Genomic DNA, 17,012 nt, shown 5'->3' with positions numbered 1-17,012 from the left:
GTTATATGTTCTCTGCATATAAGTTAAATAAGCAGGGCGACAGTGTACAGCCTTGATGTACTCCTTTCCTGATTTGGAACCAGTCTGTTGTTCCATGTCCAGTTCTAATTGTTGCTTCCTGACCTGCATACAGATTTCTCAAGAGGCAGGTTAGGAGGTCTGGTATTCCCATCTCTGTCAGAATTTGCTGTTAGAGTAACAGATGTTATTAAGTGCTTCCTCTGTGCTAGGAACTAAGAACTTTGCATGTATTATTATTAATACTAATTGAAAGTAGAGGGCAGGGTGGAAATAGGTTAAAAACCTTTATTTTGACGGCTACTCAGAAATTTAGAGATCCTCAGACCAGAGCCTCTTTGTCTTCTCCCCCTCACCCCACCTCCAGCACTCCCTCAACAACTGTATTTACTTACCCATCCTTATCTCTTTTCTCCAAGAATGAGATATCATTAAAGTCCTATAGCGTCACCAATCTTTTGTGCATCCTGACAGACACAGAAAATGATAATATTTGAATACAGAGGTATTAAAAAGGCTGTTGTCTACTTGAGGTGACTGCTTCAGAGTTTCCAGCTCCTCTAAGCTCTGCCAGGCAGCCTGAGGGTGGAGGATAACCCTCCAAACCCAGGGAGCACTCAGATCAAGGGCACAGACCCTAGTCCCAGTCTCAGTCCTCCCTGAGCCATGAGGCACCCCTACTCCCAACTCTGACTCTTACTCCTTCTCATCCTTTCAGGAGCTTCCGCCCTCATCAGTTACCTTGTTTGATCATGTTACCCTTCTGCTTAAAGCTCCTCAAAGGCTTTCTCTCTGATTTATAATGAAATCCCTGAACCCTCATGTGGTCTCCAGGACCCTGCAGGATCTGGACCCTGCTGCCTCCCCTACCTCACCACCCCCTACCGTATGCCCGCCCCCCCACCAGTTGAGCTGGCTCTCAGCTGTGCTCCCTCCCAGATGTGTCCCTCTCAAGGTCTTCTCATCGGATGAACTTCGCACCGCTGCAAGCCCACTGCCTGTCCTGCCACCTCCTGTGTCATTTTCAAAATATTTAAATGTATTTATTTATTTTTAAATATCTCAGCTTAAATGTCACTCACTTCCTCAGAGCAGCCTTGTCCAGGTGCCCAGACTAGGTCAGGTCTGGCATGTAGACCTGTCTGTAAGTTTGTGCTGAGCAACATGCCTGCTGAAACCTGTCAGAGCCCTCTTAGTCCCTGAACGACTTCTCTGCAGCCGTTATCAAACTGGTGATTAAGTCTTTCATTATGTCATTGTTATTTGGGTATCTCTCTGTGCTGGGGGACTACATCTGTCCTCTTCTGTCCTGTTCCTCTAAAGTAGTGCTTTTGCAGGTTGGAAGTTCTTGATTGTTGTCGGTTGAGTAAGTGTTTTTCACTCTCTTTCTAATAGCTGTTTCTCTGTAATATATGAATTTGTCCATCTTCAAGATGTGCCCATCACTCTCCTGGACTCTGTAGCCTCCTATAGATACTGCTCCATATCTCGTATACTTTATAACAAAGCGTATTGAAAGAAAAAAATCTTGCTAGCCTGACTTCACCGCTGATCTCCTCTGTAGTATTCTGAATAACCGTCGTCCTCAAGTTCCTTTAATTAGGCCGCTACTGGTGATCTCGTTGCCAAATCGAGCAAGCGTTTTCTGATTCTGTTTTTACCTTTGTGACACTGTGCATTATTCATCGTCTCCTTCTCACTTTCCCTCTCCCTCTTCTCCCCTCCTTCCCCCAGTTCCTTCCTGGCCTCCCTGCTGTGTCCCAGTATCATCCCTTTCCCCTCTACCCATTCTTTAAATGTTCGTTTTCTCCAGGATTCCTTTTTTGGCCTTCTCCGCTTTTCACGCTGCACTCCCTCTCATGGTATCATTCACACCCGCGCTCTCAGCTCCCACCTCCTACACCAATTGTGAGGATGTATCTGTCACTCCCAGAGCTCATCTGTTCTGTTGCCTACTCGATTCCTTCCCTCGTTTTGCCTTGTCACACATAGCAGTGCCAGGCAAGTGGCGTTCATCGAATGTTGACCAGGCTTTAGAGCTTGTTTTATCCTTAATTCCTGCAGACATGGAAACCGAGGCCCAGAGAAGTGTATAATGGCTTGCGCAGGATCAGAGAGCTAGTTTGGAGGAAAATATAAGCCTTCTGACACCTGGAATCTGAGATCAAACAAGCTGCTTATTTTATTCTCTCTACTTGTATTTTTTTCTGTGCATCTTTGGTTTCCAGAGCGGTAGGAACTGGCTACCAACAAAATTCTTCCTATTTAGAAATTTTCACTGTATTTCTGTACTTGCGAGAGGACATACTTAGATTTTTGATTCATTGTTAATTTTATCTGCACCACTGATAAAGAATACCTGGCACCATGCACTGTTTAATTTAGATTCAGTGAACAGCATAGCTGTTATTACTTACTGCCTAGTTTTAAAAGAAGTCATTTTCATGGATGCTAGAATAAAGGCAAAGTAATTGAATATGCCTAGCTGTTCTTGTAAGAAACCGTTTTCTAATTTTCTAGGGAAAATTAAAGATAAAAATCAGGGAAAAGAAGAAGCTGTAAAGAAAATTATCTTTTTTTCCTGTCTTTTCCCCCGCTAGGCATTTGCAGTTTGAGGCCTAAATTAAAATGACGACATCCATAGTTGGATGCATGTAATCCTGTTTTGTGCATATTGGCACTGTTTTATTTACATGTATTTCTTTGAACTAATTTGCTTATTTCTAGTTTAGATATTTGTACCTCCTCTTTGATGTCAGTTTTCCTTCTTTTAAACTTTTAGCACCCAGAGGCACTAACTTTGTTGGCTCCCACTGCTGAGGGTGTAGAACTGTGCCACCACGTGTTTTTGTCTGTGTGCTAAGTCGCTCAGTCGTGTCTGACTCTTTGCAACCCCATGGACTGTAGCCCGTCAGGCTCCTCTGTCCATGGGATTCTTCAGGCAAGAATACTGGAGTGGGTTGCCATGCCCTCCTCCTGGAGATCTTCCCAACCCAGGGATCAAACCCTAGTCTTTTACGTCTCCTGCATTGGCAAGGCAGGTTCTTTACTGCTGGCTCCACCTGGGAAGACACTTAATGTACTCAGAGAACCTACCAACCCAGAATTTTCTAAATCACCCTTTTAAGGGTAAAGCTACTGTTAGGACTTAAGGGTGGGGCCAGGGCTGGGGTGGTGTCCAATAAAACTAGTTGAATGTGTGCTGTGTGCCAGGAACTTTTGCATGTATTTTCTCATTCAGGACTCATCATAAGCACTCAAGGTAGGAGTTATTCCAGTTTTACCTATTATGAAACTGAGGCAGAGTTGTTCAGTAACTTGTCAAGGAGCCAGTAAATGGCAGACTGAGGGTCCAGACCCAGGTCCAGGTCTGCCTCATGCCGAACCCTGTGCTTTTTCTACCAGCTAAACCATCTCAGGGTTTCCTCCCACTCCTGTCCTGGTTAAACATTCAGGTCGTTTGGATAGCAAATTTCTTATTTGCAGACATAGTTTTTCTGATGGACACACAAACATACCTTTTGCATTAGATGAATTACTTTAGCCAGCTGCCCGATGATGTAGTAGACCTGAGTTCAGTTTCTCAGTGCATTTCAAGGGTTTCACTCTGTTGCTTTTTATTTGTTTGAACTTGCACGGTGCCTTAGGTGAAATACCATCTGTAAGAAGTCATATATATTTGACCTAGAAAACAGCCAAAACAATTCTATGATTTGAGTTTTGGGAGAAAGCAGTCTGGGCTTATTCTCAAGTTTCTGATGTGGAAAATGTCTAGTTACTTTCCTAAATGAGGTGAGAGGACATCTACTGAGAATGGAAATTTGAATGTCCTGAAGCTAAATTCTTTTGAAAATCTTTTGTAAGATTAGCAAAGTTAAAAGAAGAGAGAACTAATCTTTGAATATTTTATCACTGATTTTTTTCCCCAAAAGAAAAATTATTAAATAGATAAAATAAAAATTCTCATCTTCCAGCAGATTGAACTATTTTACGAGTTTATTTCTGGCTAGACTATGAAAATATTGTATCTTTTCACCCTCCTTCAATATAAGAATAGTCCTCCTTATTTGTAAAAAGAAACTTCAGAGAGTTTTAAAAGTAATTTAGGGTTTCACATTCTTTGGAGTCTTCTTGGCCACTTGGTAGGGGAAGATAAAGGCCAAAATGCCCTGTATTTGGCTTAAGGTTTGTGAACCTTTATATATTACCTCTGAAAGGAGGATGTTTGGAGGATGGTAGCTGGTACATATAATTGATTGAATGGAATTGTCATTGTAAGAAGAACATGGTAAAATTTAATAATAGAAAACTTTCTTTGTCTTCTAGCCAGTGTCTCCTGGACATGATCCAAGCCTCTGCCTTTTTCAGTTTTGCTAAGATTGACCTCATTCACATTCTTGGCTACATTTTGGCTCTTTCTCTCTCTGTGTGTGTGCTTATATCTCTAATAGCCGTAACCCCAGTCCCACTCCACATCTCCAGTCACAGCCAGCATATCCCACCTTCCTGGTCAAAGATTTACATGTAGAGGATAGAATAGGTTTTAGATACAGGTATAGATTTGAAGGTGATGACTCCAGAACTTTTTTCTCTCAGTCTCTCATTTCTCTCCCTCCTAATTACTCCTTAACAAAACAGAGAGGCCCCACTCTCCCTTAGCTGAGTATTTAGTAATGATGTGTAATCACTTCTTGCTGACTTTTTTTTTTAAACTGCACTTGGACATTTTCTCCAGTTGGCTTTCATTTTTAAAATGACTAAAAAAGACAATTCACCCAGAGCTCTGTTGCAGGCAGGGTGGTGGTGGTAGTGGTATTTAATGCCTTCTTGAAAGTCATGTATGCTTTGGAGTGAGTCATAAAAGTTGTTTATCCCATGCTATTCATTTTATGAACAATAGGTTAGTTAGTTTTATACTTTTATTGCATCTGATAGGGGGACCACCTACAAATGAACAATGGACAAAGAACACTAAGAAAAGACCACAGACCTAGATTCTAGTCTAGCTGTATATCCTTATACAAGACATTTATCTTTTCATGTCTCAGTTTCTTGTTCTGTCATAAAGGTAACACCTTTCCTGTTTATTGAAGACGATTTGATGGCAGATTAAATGAATTGTCAGAATATTTTGAAAATTTAGAATGATGGCCTTATTATATAAGAGGCATTTAATGAAGAGGGAAGTAAACTGATGAGCCATGAGATAAATATCAGTCCTAAATTTCAAGTATCTGAGGATCCCATCTTGATCCTCCCATCTGCCTGGGCATGCAGGAGCAGCGGTAAGGCCTTTTTCCTTCCTGGTTCATGGGAGATTGAATTTACAACTTTACACATCTGCCTGCTGCTCCAGGAATGCAGTTCTCTTTCACAGTTGAGGGTTTGAGAAGTCGTGTCTTCACCTCCCAGTGTCTGTCTCTCTGTCATCTTTCAAGACCCAGCCCAAGAGCAACTTCTGTGAAGTCGTCCCAATCTCTTTAAAGCTGAATTTGGAACTTCTTTCTGAAAATGAACGCAATGTTGTGTTTAAGAGGGGGCTCCTGGAGCCAAGTCTCTGAGTTGAGTTCCTGATCCTAGCACTTACTAGGTATGGTTGTGCGCAAGTTGCTTAAACTTGCTGGGTCTCAGTATCTTCACCTATAACATAGGGAATGATGGTAATAGCAGCTGATAAAACTGCCTGAGCCTCTTCTAACAGAGTCTGATACATAGTAAGCCCTTGATGAGTGTTGTTGCTGCTGCTGCTGCTGCTAAGTCACTTCAGTCGTGTCCGACTCTATATGACCCCATAGACAGCAGCCCACCAGGCCCTGCCGTCCCTGGGATTCTCCAGGCAAGAACACTGGAGTGGGTTGCCATTTCCTTCTCCAATGCACAAAAGTGAAAGTGAAGTCGCTCAGTTGTGTCCGACCTCAGCGACCCCATGGACTACAGCCTTCCAGGCTCCTCCGTCCATGGGATTTTCCAGGCAAGGGTACTGGAGTGGGATGCCATTGCCTTCTCCTATGAACTTATTCTTATTGAATATTATAATTATCTTTTATCACCATTATTTCCTTCATACTCACGTAGAACTTTGTACTTAATCTCTAGTGTCTTCCCTGTCACTTTTATTGTAATTATTTGTTTAGACCTGGAGCTTCCTTTTTCTTTTTTTCTTTAATATTTATTTATTTGGCTGTGTGGGATCTTGGTTGCAGCACATGAAATCTTTGATCTTTAGTTGCGGCATGTGGGGTCTAGTTCCCTGACCAGGGATTAAACCTGCCCCCCTGCATTGGGAATGTGGAGTCTTAGCCACTGGACCACCAGGGAAGTCCCTAGACCTGGAACTTCTTGAAGACATGGATACTGTTTTATTCATCTTGCTTGACACTCTGTATCATCCATTCAGTGCTCAAAAATATTTTTTTTACAACATCTTCCAGATCCCCCAGCTGTTACCCCCTCTGACTGACAAGGTGTGACTTTGACGCTGGGCTGCATGGCACATCCCTTTTTATTTCCTTTGGAGCAGAAAGAAATTATGGCTGGAGCTGTAATTCTTGCTGTCTGTCCAACAACACCCTATATACATCTGACTTGGTGGCCCTCCAGAATTTCTCAGACCCTGTGTTTATTTAGCACCTAATTGCTCAGGGTGCTGCCCAAGGTCATCTGTGAGAACTACTTAGCATTGCTCTGCTCTGTCTGGGAGATGAGAATCATAAGGGAACCGCCAAACATGGCCATACCCACACAGCGGAGGAAAACCAGTGAACCGCTAAGTGATTGCATCCTTACGAGTTCAGGTCCTAGTTCTGCTATTAGAAAGCCCAGACCCAAACCACATGCCACTGCTCTGTCAACATTCCTTTCCCTCCCCAAGCAGAGAACACAATCCTTCCTTCTTCCACAGCCCACTTCGTGCTGTGGAGAATTAGTGATGCCTGTCTGCTTTGTCTCCTCTTTGAACACAGTTCCTCCCCCTAGACCCTACCTAGCCAGTAGGGTAGGCCTTCAGTAAATGTTTGTGGCTGTTGGAATTGTCAGTTACCGAGAGCCCATATTGAATACTTTTAATCACAGATAAAAACTTTGCAAAGTAGATACTATTCTTCCCCACTTTGCAGACATGGAAATCAAGACTCATCAAGAGGTTAAGTGAAACTTGTCTAGAGTCAGATAGCCAGGAAGTGGTGAGGCTGTGCTGCAGGTGCAGCTGTGTCTAGCTCGTAGGTTCGGAACCACAGCGTGGTGCCGCCCCACCAGTGTAAACATACGCTCCCCTCGAACAGCTAACTGACTTGTGGGACGATTCCTCCTATCACCACTGACCTTGAAGAGGCTGGATTGGCTGGCAGGCGCACACCCGCCTCCTTTCAGGCCCTCTGTCGGTCTGCTTGGAGAAGAATTGTGGGCTGCCCATGCCAAGCCACTTGCATTGATCCCAGGTGGCAACAGAGAAGTTGGGAACATATTATTTCCTTTCTCTCCAACCCCTGACACCCATCTTTCCATACGTCTAGTGTTGTCTCAAGACTGTGGTGGTGCTGAAGCATCCAGACAGTCTCGGGTCACTGTCTCATCAGGCTTGGTGCCTTCATGCCTCTAGACCCCAGGAAGTGGCTGCTCTTCTGAGCGTTCATGTTGGTGGAGAAATACTAATATGTTACCCTAGTAGGAGGGGAAGGCTAATCCTCCCTATATTTGTTCAGTACTCAGAAAACTTGAACAACAGGTTTAACTTAGCTTTGTGCCATTGTAATGTAAATTTTATACAGGTATAGTTATGGCACTCCTTTTTGCTCCGTATGCCAGATGGCCAAAAATCTGTTGTAAGAATGCCTGTGATGTGACTTAGTGTCTGTGAGCTCCCCGGGCTCCATGCTCTCCCTCGAGGCCATGTTGCCCAGACAGCCTTCTCCTCACATTGTCAGTGGAACCGCCCAGCACGCTCCAGAGTTCTTCAGTGCAGCCATTGGCAAACTTCCTGATCTTTAAGACTCTTAGAAGGCACTTGTTAGAAAAGCAGGTATCTGGGTCTTAATCCAGACTTAGTGAATCAGAATCTTCAAGGGAAGGGCCTGGGAATTTGTATTTTTACATGTTCCTTGGGTGATTCTTAAAAACTGGAAATGTTTAGCAAGCGTTGCTTCAGTGCACCAGAAGTGCTTAGCAGCAGGTGGTGAGAGTGATAAGAGCACAGACTGGAGGAGGCAATGACAGCAGTGTGGTAACAAATTCAGTTATGTGGGATAACTGAATTCCTTCTGTCTGGTCTTGCTCTCTGGCTATGGGATACATCACTTTCTGGTAGAGTTCCTTCTGCTTCAGTGCCCAGTGATTTATGTATTATTTATTCCTCTCTTGCTTCTCTGGCCAGCTTTAAGGTCTAGCTGTCAGGTTTCAGTAAACTTTTTGGTTCACTAAATTTCTCTCCCTGGGCATTTCAGCTCCTCCTAAATGTAAAGACCTCTTTTTCTCCCACTCCCAGTTTCCACCCAAGCACGTGTGTCTCTGATTTATTATTCCCTGGGTGCTTTCATTTTACCAGTTCATTCAGTCACTCATTCAACAAGTGTCTATTGTGCCAGGCTGTGGGCAGGCTGTAGAGATGAACAAGACACAGTCCCTGCCCTCAAGTGCACCGTCTCGTAGGGACACAGATGTGTAAACAAGGTACCAGTGATGTGCTTAGTGCTATCACGGAAGTGTGTGCAGAGCTGAAGGAGGCACCAGGAGGAAGTGGCTAACAAATGGTGGCAAGTGTGACTTTTGAGCAGGTCTTGTACCCAGAGAAGAGGAAGGGGGCATTTGTGAGTGCTATCACCGGAGTCCTCACTTCTCTCTGCAGTGTGTCTTCTCCCAGGGCTCTTCAGTGTCTTTTCTTGTTTATGGAACAAATGGAGCTAATTGGCATGGCTGAATTAGACTCTCTTGATTGACTTTTTTCACAACTCAAGATGGTTGGTAGTTGATTAATGTCCAAGATACCAAGTCTGTCAGTTACTGACAGTGAATGGTTGGCAGTCAAAGCACTGAAGAAAGCTTTTAAAGGCTTTTTACTTTATCAGATGTGTTCTGAGGCCGCAGAAGAGGTCTTTGTGCCCTTAAGGGAGTGTGTGTGCGAATCAGTGAGTGAGTGAGTGAGTAAGAGAGAGAGAGAGAGAGAGAGAGAGTGTGTGTGTGTGTAGTGGAGATTGGAGAGCTTGAGAGTGTGGAACAGGACAGGAGAATGCTTGTTTCTTTTTCAATGAAAGACATGATTTCCTGCTTCTTAGGAAGGTTTCCTTGGTAGGCTCCCACATCCCTGCTAGTTTTGTGTATTGTTAGAGATGATCTAAACTCTTGGTTTTTATTCACAAAAATGCACTGTGGGTTTCTCTAATTTCACTAGGAAAGCAGAGATGAAGGGCCATTGTGATTAAATTTGTACAGTCTAGTAAGTAGTCATGATTGCAGTTTAAAAATCTTTATCGTTTCTTGAAATAATGGATGCTCATTGTAGAAAAATTATAAAAGACAGGCAAGCAAAACTGACAAAAAGCTGAAACTTGTAATAATCTTACAAGTATTAGCTAACCATTGTTAACATTTTGGCATTTAAAATTTAGATTTTCTTTTTGTGTGTATACCTGTATGTATAAAAATATTTTTAGTCCCAAAATTGAATATGCTGCATAAACTGTTTAGTATAGTTCCTTTTTTTCTGTTATATAATGTGACCATTTTATCATATTAACAAATATATACCTACAGAACCATTCATTATTTTTTTTTTTTAAAGAAGCTGAACAGGCTCTTTTTTTCTTTCCAAAATGTGTTTGTTTGTTTATTGACTGTACTGGGTCTCTATGGCTGCACGTAGGCTTTCTCTAGTTGTGGTGGTCGGGCTTCCCATTGTGGTGCTCTGTGGCAGAGCGTGGATTCTAGGCCCACAGACTCAGTAGTTGTGGTACATGGGCTTAGTTGCTCCAAGTCTTGTGGAGTCTTCCTGGACCAGGATTGAACCCATGTTTAATCATTGTCAGTTGTCCCCTCGAGGGTAGAGCCATTCCGATTTGAAAGCCACTGACACAGATGGTCTATAACATAAGTGTCTAGAGTCCTTCCAGTGTTTCCATTCAAAGAATAACTCAGGGAATATTCTTATGTTGATTTTTGTACACCTCTGTGAATTTTATCATTGGATAAATTCCTAGAAGTGCAGTTGATGAATCTGAATTTTGATAGAAATCACATTTCTCCAGAGATTGTATTATTTTTCATCTATATCCTTATAGTTCCAAATCTGTCTCTCTTTCCAAAGTTCTAGATTCATATAGCCAACTGTTGATTGGACATTTTCTCTTGTGTGTCTGATAGACTTTTCCTAATGAGCTCAACGCTTATCTTCTTCAACCCAGTTCTTGGGGTATATCTCTGTCAGAGAATATCATGACCATCTGCCTGGTTGCTCAAGCCAGAAACCTCCATCCTACGCTGAATCAGTCATCAAATCCTACTCAGTTTTCCTCCCTAGTGTCTCTCTTAATCCAGTCACTTCTTTTCCTCCCTTCTACCTCTATCTTTGATTTAAGCTACTAGTATCTTGCCCAGATCACTATAGTAGTAGCAGGGCAAGCACTTCTCTCTCTGGCTTTTACCCTTGGTTCCACATTCCTCAGAAAAAGTGAACTTGCTGCACTCTATGATCTGCGAGTGTTACTCCTCTGTTTAAGCTGTTCAGTGAGCCCTGCTTCATCTCCCCCACCTGCTCCATCAGTCAAATGCTGAGACCGACATATCTGACGTTCATCACCCATGAGTTCAAATCTCTGTATCCATCAGTATGGGCTTCCTCCCCCACCATCACATATGTTTATTCACTGGATATATTTATTCCTCCAGCTTTGAATTACTGTCCCTTGAATGTCCCTTTGTTCTCCTGCTGATTTCCTGGTCCTTTTAACCCTGCTCCCTGCCCATCCATTTTCTACCCTTTCTTTAGGACAAAGCAGGTTTCTTGAAGTCTTCAGCGCCATAGTTTGTCCTCTGTTAATCAGTTTTATCCTTACTGCATTTATCATGTATGTACTTTTTTCTGTGCTTCACATATACTTTTCCATTTAACCTTGTGAAAAAGACATACACATATTCAAAAATACAAACCAGTGAAGCAAGTGGAGAGATGTGGGAATTCCAGCTCTGGGTTCCAGCACAGGTCCTAGGGTGCAGAAGGGCCTTTTCAGAAATCCCATCCCGGTGCCTGAACCTTGATTTCTCCCCTTAACTAGACTTGTGATTTTATGCGGTTCTGTATAGCTGTGTAATTGAATACCTCCCAAGTCAACTGCATTCATTTGGTCAGAGTGAAACCTTGGAGAGAAAGAAGATCGTTTGTCTGCTAGCCTTGGCACATTCCATTTTAGTATATCTTAAATGCCATGGAAACGGGGGGTGCCTAGGAACTTGGGGATCTCTGACATGGAATGTAGCATGTTGTGCTGCTAGATTGGTGTAGGGAGGGACCAGCCCTGCAGTTTTCCATAAGAAGTCAGCTCCAAGCCTGTGGGAAATCACACATAGCAAAATCCTTGGCAAAGAACCATACATTTTTTCCCCTACTCTCTATGTGGTAATTCTGTAACACTCTGTAATTAATTTTATTTTACAGTGAACAACCACAGAGTAAGAATAATAAGTAACCTATTTCTGTTCTTGCTATTTTAGGGGACATCACACAGAAGGGATATGAAAAGAAAAGGTCAAAACTCCTGTCTCCTTACATCCCGCAGACACAAGGTAGGTAATGAGAAGTGGTTTTAAACCTTCTCAGTATTTTCACACTAATGAATGCTATCTTACTGGAGATCTGTCTTTTTTGTTGGCTCCTGTTTTTTCCCTCTCTTCCTCACCAGGGAAGGGAAGGAAAAAAAAAGGAAAGAAAGGAGGAAATGAATCTTAATTGAGCATCTGCTGTGTGGTAGGCACTTTAAAAATACCCAAGGTCATCAAATCCTTCATACAGAGCTTGGGTGGTGGTCACTGTGTCTGTGTGCCACTGACATGATTCAGTGGCAGAAGATTCTAGGTCATAGAAAGACTGCATCTGATGCTCGAGTATGAACTGTGATGGGCGGAAGCAAGGGAGGCAAAGATAAGAAGGAGGGACAGATTCAGTATTGCAGAACAAACCAAAGACTGCAGTACCTGGGGATTTGGGGATAAGAACCCTAAATAAACCTTTTTGCAGCCTGACTTGTGCAGAAAGACTGGCATGTTCTTTATATATCAGAAAGTCCTGAGTCACTTTTGTGCTTATTTCCAGATGGGTTGCTGGAACCTTTGCCTCTAGGCAAGGCTGTCTGTTTCTAAGTCATCATATTTTTGAAGTTACTCAGCATCCAGGATTTCCTCTGATGGCCTGTTTCTACTTTAATCACTTTTACTATGAGGAATTTTTTCTTTATTTCTCATTTCCCCTCTGCAGTCAGAGTCCGTTTCCACACGACTGTTTTATTTGTGGAACTAATAATCATTGCTTTTATTTCTGGATTATAAATCCCTTGAGGACTTTGGAGCCCCCATGGTTCTAATGTTAAGCCTTGCACAAGGTATATAGTTTGTAAATATTTGTTGAATGAATAATGGAATAAATAAATGAATAATGGTGGTATACCAATAGATTTCACCAAAGTCCTTGTTTTATTTCCTGCACTATTTTTGGAAATTCCTCCCTGTAAAAACTAGTAGGTCAATGCCTAGATAGCCAGTTTAAAGTATCTTAATGAACAGATGGATGTAGAAAGAGGTAGAAATCAGGCCAGCGACAGCTAATGAAACACCAGCTTTTGCTGAGCAAGGCATGTCACAGAAGGGGAGTCCTCTGATTGGCTGCTTAATTATGGATCTGGCCCATGCCTCTGTAGGCCCAGAGATTTACTGTAGTCACTTTGTGCAAAAGCAATCAGATCCTGAGAAAATAACTCAGTAAGGAATGTAACTATAAAAAGGACCATGCTCCGTCTGCTCTCTGTAATCAGGTTATATAGAAACTAAATCATATTCAAAAACCAGTTTATCAATTTATTATGAGAAACCACTGAGACACACTCTAGTCTGTGTGGTCAGCACATTCTTGCCCCGCGGGCAGGCCTACATGGGGAGCTTGATCACATATGGAAGGTTGCTTAGTGAGCGTGGATTTGACGAATCAGACGTTTAATTAAAGCAGGCCAAGGGAGTGTGACATGGCATCTCACAGTAGGGATGGTTGTGCACGAGATCTCATGGGGGAAATAGAAGTCATTTGATGGCAGCTCTTTCAGCTTCCTGCTATCAGAACTTCAAACTCACCATATTAGTGCCCATCATGTTTATGACCTCCTGCCTTCTGGTTGAAAAGGTGGCCTCTCCATCCTAGCCAAGGGCAGTCCTTCCACCAGTGCTCAGGCTCCCACCCCCTCCTCCCTTTTCAGAAACCTTATCCTATCACCCAGTGACACCAAGCAGAGGCCAGTGGGAGTGAGCCACTCTGGTGCAGGCAGTGAGGGGTGCAGTATCTGTAGAAATTTGAAAAGTGGTAATAAAGCCAACAAAAAGTTGGTCTGCCTTTTCTTATCACCATGGATAGCAATTCTAAATGCTGTAAGTAGTAAAAATCTGCTCCCACTGAGGCGGACAGCTGCATTGCCCCCTTGGCGTGCTGCTGCTGTCAGCTCCCCTGATGCTCCTGTGCAGGCACCCTCTCCCTCTGAGCCAGATTCTTATCCCAGCAGATCAGTATGCTCATTACTCTTCTCTTTAAAAAAATTGCTTAGTCTACCACTCCCACCTTTACCCTATCTCTCCTTTATGATGAGACTGCTGAGAACTGTCTCTGCTTATTATCCCTGTTTTCTCAGCACCTGTTCACTTTTCAGCCTGTCCCAGTCCCTTGCCAGTCTATCTCTTGAAACACTTCTTTAGAAATACTCTCCGCATTTTCTCACTCCCCTCTTCTTGTTGCTCCTAGTCATCTCTTTGCAGGCTCCTCCTCTTCTGTTAAATCTTGGAATTCTCAAGGCAAAGCCTCAAGCCCTCTTGACATCTCACTCTACAGCAGTGGTTCGCAAATTTTAGCCTGCATTGGGATCACTGGAGAACTTGTATATACAGATTGCAGGACCCTGTCGTTCTCAGTGTTTCTGATTCAGCTGGTCCAGGCTGAGGTTTGAGACTTTGCATTTGTGTTGGGTTCCCAGATGATGCTGCAGTTGCTGGTATGGAGAAACAGTGCTCTGTCTCTCTAGAGCTTTTCAGCCATCCCTGTGGCTTTAATTATCATTTATAGATAACTCTTAAATATGTATCTTCAACTCAGATCTCTCCTGAACTCCTGATCATAGATCCAGCTGCATATTTAACAACTCCATTTATATATCTTAAAGGAACCTTCATTTCAACCTATCCAAACATATCCATTAAATGTTACGTATGACTTATGCTCACACCACCTGTACCAGCAGCACCTTCCCCTCCCTACATGTGTACATTCACACAAAATTATTAATACATTATCCAGCGTCTCCCAGACTTCTGGTTTCCACTTCTGAGTGAATAGAACTCCCATTTGTAAGCCCAACAACTAGGCTTAAAAGTCATCTCAGCAGTCTCTTCATTCCCCATCTCTTGCCTGTTACCAAGTTACATTTTCTGCTTCTTCATGAGTTAGTTTTTATAAGTTTAATTTTTCTAGGAGTTTGTTTTGTATAAGTTTTCAAATTTATTGTTAATGACAGTATTCTCTTTATTTTTAAAGCCTTTGCTTTGTTTGTGTATAACTCTTTATCTCTTCTATTTTTTCTCTTGATCAGTCTTCCCAGAGGTTTGTCATTTCAAAGAACAAGCTTTTAATTTTGTTGATCTTTTTAGTGTGTCTTTATTTTCTCATTTATCATTTTCAGCTTCTGTATGTTTTTTCTTCCTTACACTCCTTTTCTAAGTTTCCTGAGTCAGATGCTTAGGTTTTCAGTTTTCTTTACAAAGGTGAGTGTTTCTCCATTTGACTGTGGTCAGAGAACATGCCTGTTTAAAATCAAGTCACAATTAGAACTTTAATTCTCCTCCCAAACAACATGAGGACTTTAAGAACAAATGCATTTTTAGTACCTGCTTGTCTATATACCCCTCAATTATTAGTTATTATTGTTCTGTGTAGTTAATAGTAGTTAATATCTGTTTCTTTGTTCACTATTCCTTTGCGTATATGACTCTTTTCTCTCAGTTCAATTTCCTTCTTCCTGAAGTTCATCTTGCAATAGTTACATATTTTAATCAGAGTTTCTTAGTGGTAAAAAGTTCTCTCAATTAGCGTTTATCACTTTTCCCACCTTTGTTCTTAAACCTATTAATCTTTCCCAGAAATGGATTGTTTGTAGGGCTGGTTATATTATACAGGTTCTGTAGCAAAAGAAAAGATTACCCTTCGACATTTTTACCTCCTTTATCTTTGTAGATTTTGAAGGAGGTATTTAGTTGTTTTTTTTTTTAATGACGTTGGATTTAATGAAGATTTTATGCCTGCATGCATGCATGCGTTCTCAGTTATGTCCAACTCTCTACAACTCTATGCACTGTAGCCTACCATGCTTCTCTGTCCATGGGATTCTCCCGGCAAGAATACTAGAGTGGGTAGCCATTTGCTACCCCAGGAGATCTTCCCGAGTCAGGGATCGAACCTGAGTCTCCTGCATTGCATGTAGATGCTTTACCACTGAGCCTCTGGGAAGCCCAGATTTTAAGCTTACTGAATAGAATTAAATGAAATGAAAGTCAGTTTAACACTTTTAGTAGGAGTTTGCTACTTCTTACTTCTAGAGGGATTGAATCTCTTTCAAACACTGTCATCTTGTTGGATTTCATTGTTTTCCAGTTGTGAGGTGCTCCATTGAGGGTGGCTCCTTGAGTATAGTGTATAAAAGTAACATTCTCCACTAATCTCTCTTGAAAGAAAAAATTAATACTGCCTGCAGCATTGTGCTACTAGAACAATTAGGTACACATGCTTATCAAAATTTAGTGAGTGATTTTCTGTACAGAATTGATCTGGAGTTATCTTGGGGTGCATATTTATGTATATTTTAGATTTTTTTTTTTCAAATGTTACATAAATCTTTAAAATAGGACTTCAGGAAAAAAAAAAAAAAACAGTCTAACAGGAAAAATGGGGAAATAGGGACGAGAACACAAGGTTGAAGAAAATACTTAGTGGACATTGAGTAAGGACAGTTGGGGTGATAAACATAGCTGAATTCACTATCACCACAGGGGCTAGATTTTAAACTTACTGTATGACAAAAATCTGATGTGTCAAAACTACCCTTGAAAGTCACTTAAACCCGCCAGCATTGGAACTGATTGTTGTTTCTTTACACCAAACCCAAATTTTATCTGATATTTAAGGGCCAGGCTGTGTGAAATTCATATCTTGATAAAGATTAAATCCATATCCAGGGCCTCAGGATACTCTCCCTGTGAGAGACAAAGGAGAAATGAGGATGTGGCAGGTACATATCTCCTTGTTCTTTTTAAAAATTATTTCTTTATTTTTGGCTGTGCCGGGTCTTGGTTGCTGCAGGGGCTTTTCTCAGGTTGCAGAGAGCAGGGGCTGCTCTCTGGTTGTGGTGTGCGGGTTTTTCTCATTGTTACGGTTTCTCTTGCTGCACCTTCTGGACTCTAGGGTGCCTGGGCTTCAATAGTTGTGGCTCATGGACTCAGCTGCCCAACAGCATGTGAAATCTTCCATTCCAGGGATTCAGTCCATGTCCCCTGCAGTGGCAGGCAGGTTCTTAACCATTGGACCACCAGGAAAGTCCTATGTCTACTTATTCTGAGCCATATGCTCTTCAAAAGGAGTAACCCATAGAACATCTTTCAGTCACTGGAAGCTACGAGAGTCTAGATATAAAGCTTCCCACATGCCTTAGTTAGCAGCTTCGCAGAGAGAAGAGGCCAGAAATTAGCTGTCTTTTGGCATGGCCCAAAGA

The 17,012-nt window shown here is 42.1% G+C and overlaps 1 protein-coding gene and 1 long non-coding RNA gene across 4 annotated transcripts in view; one reads left to right on the top strand and one right to left on the bottom strand.

Annotated features, from left to right (window-relative positions):
- DIP2B (disco interacting protein 2 homolog B) overlaps nt 1-17,012 on the top strand; it is a 229,003-nt gene that overhangs the window by 98,771 nt on the left and 113,220 nt on the right. For all 3 annotated transcript variants that reach the window (XM_061416130.1, XM_061416129.1, XM_061416132.1), the window contains exon 2: nt 11,716-11,787. In XM_061416130.1, the coding sequence (XP_061272114.1) occupies nt 11,716-11,787 (72 nt within the window). The remainder of the gene's footprint in view (nt 1-11,715; nt 11,788-17,012) is intronic.
- LOC133247401 (uncharacterized) lies at nt 176-11,596 on the bottom strand. The gene is made up of 3 exons (XR_009736377.1): nt 11,155-11,596; nt 3,537-3,702; nt 176-485 (listed from the first exon to the last, which is right to left on the bottom strand). It is a non-coding gene; the product is annotated as an uncharacterized LOC133247401 (long non-coding RNA).

Source organism: Bos javanicus, chromosome 5 (genome assembly GCF_032452875.1).
Source record: "Bos javanicus breed banteng chromosome 5, ARS-OSU_banteng_1.0, whole genome shotgun sequence".
NCBI lineage: Eukaryota > Metazoa > Chordata > Mammalia > Artiodactyla > Bovidae > Bos > Bos javanicus.
This window is presented reverse-complemented; position numbering and strand designations above follow the sequence as displayed.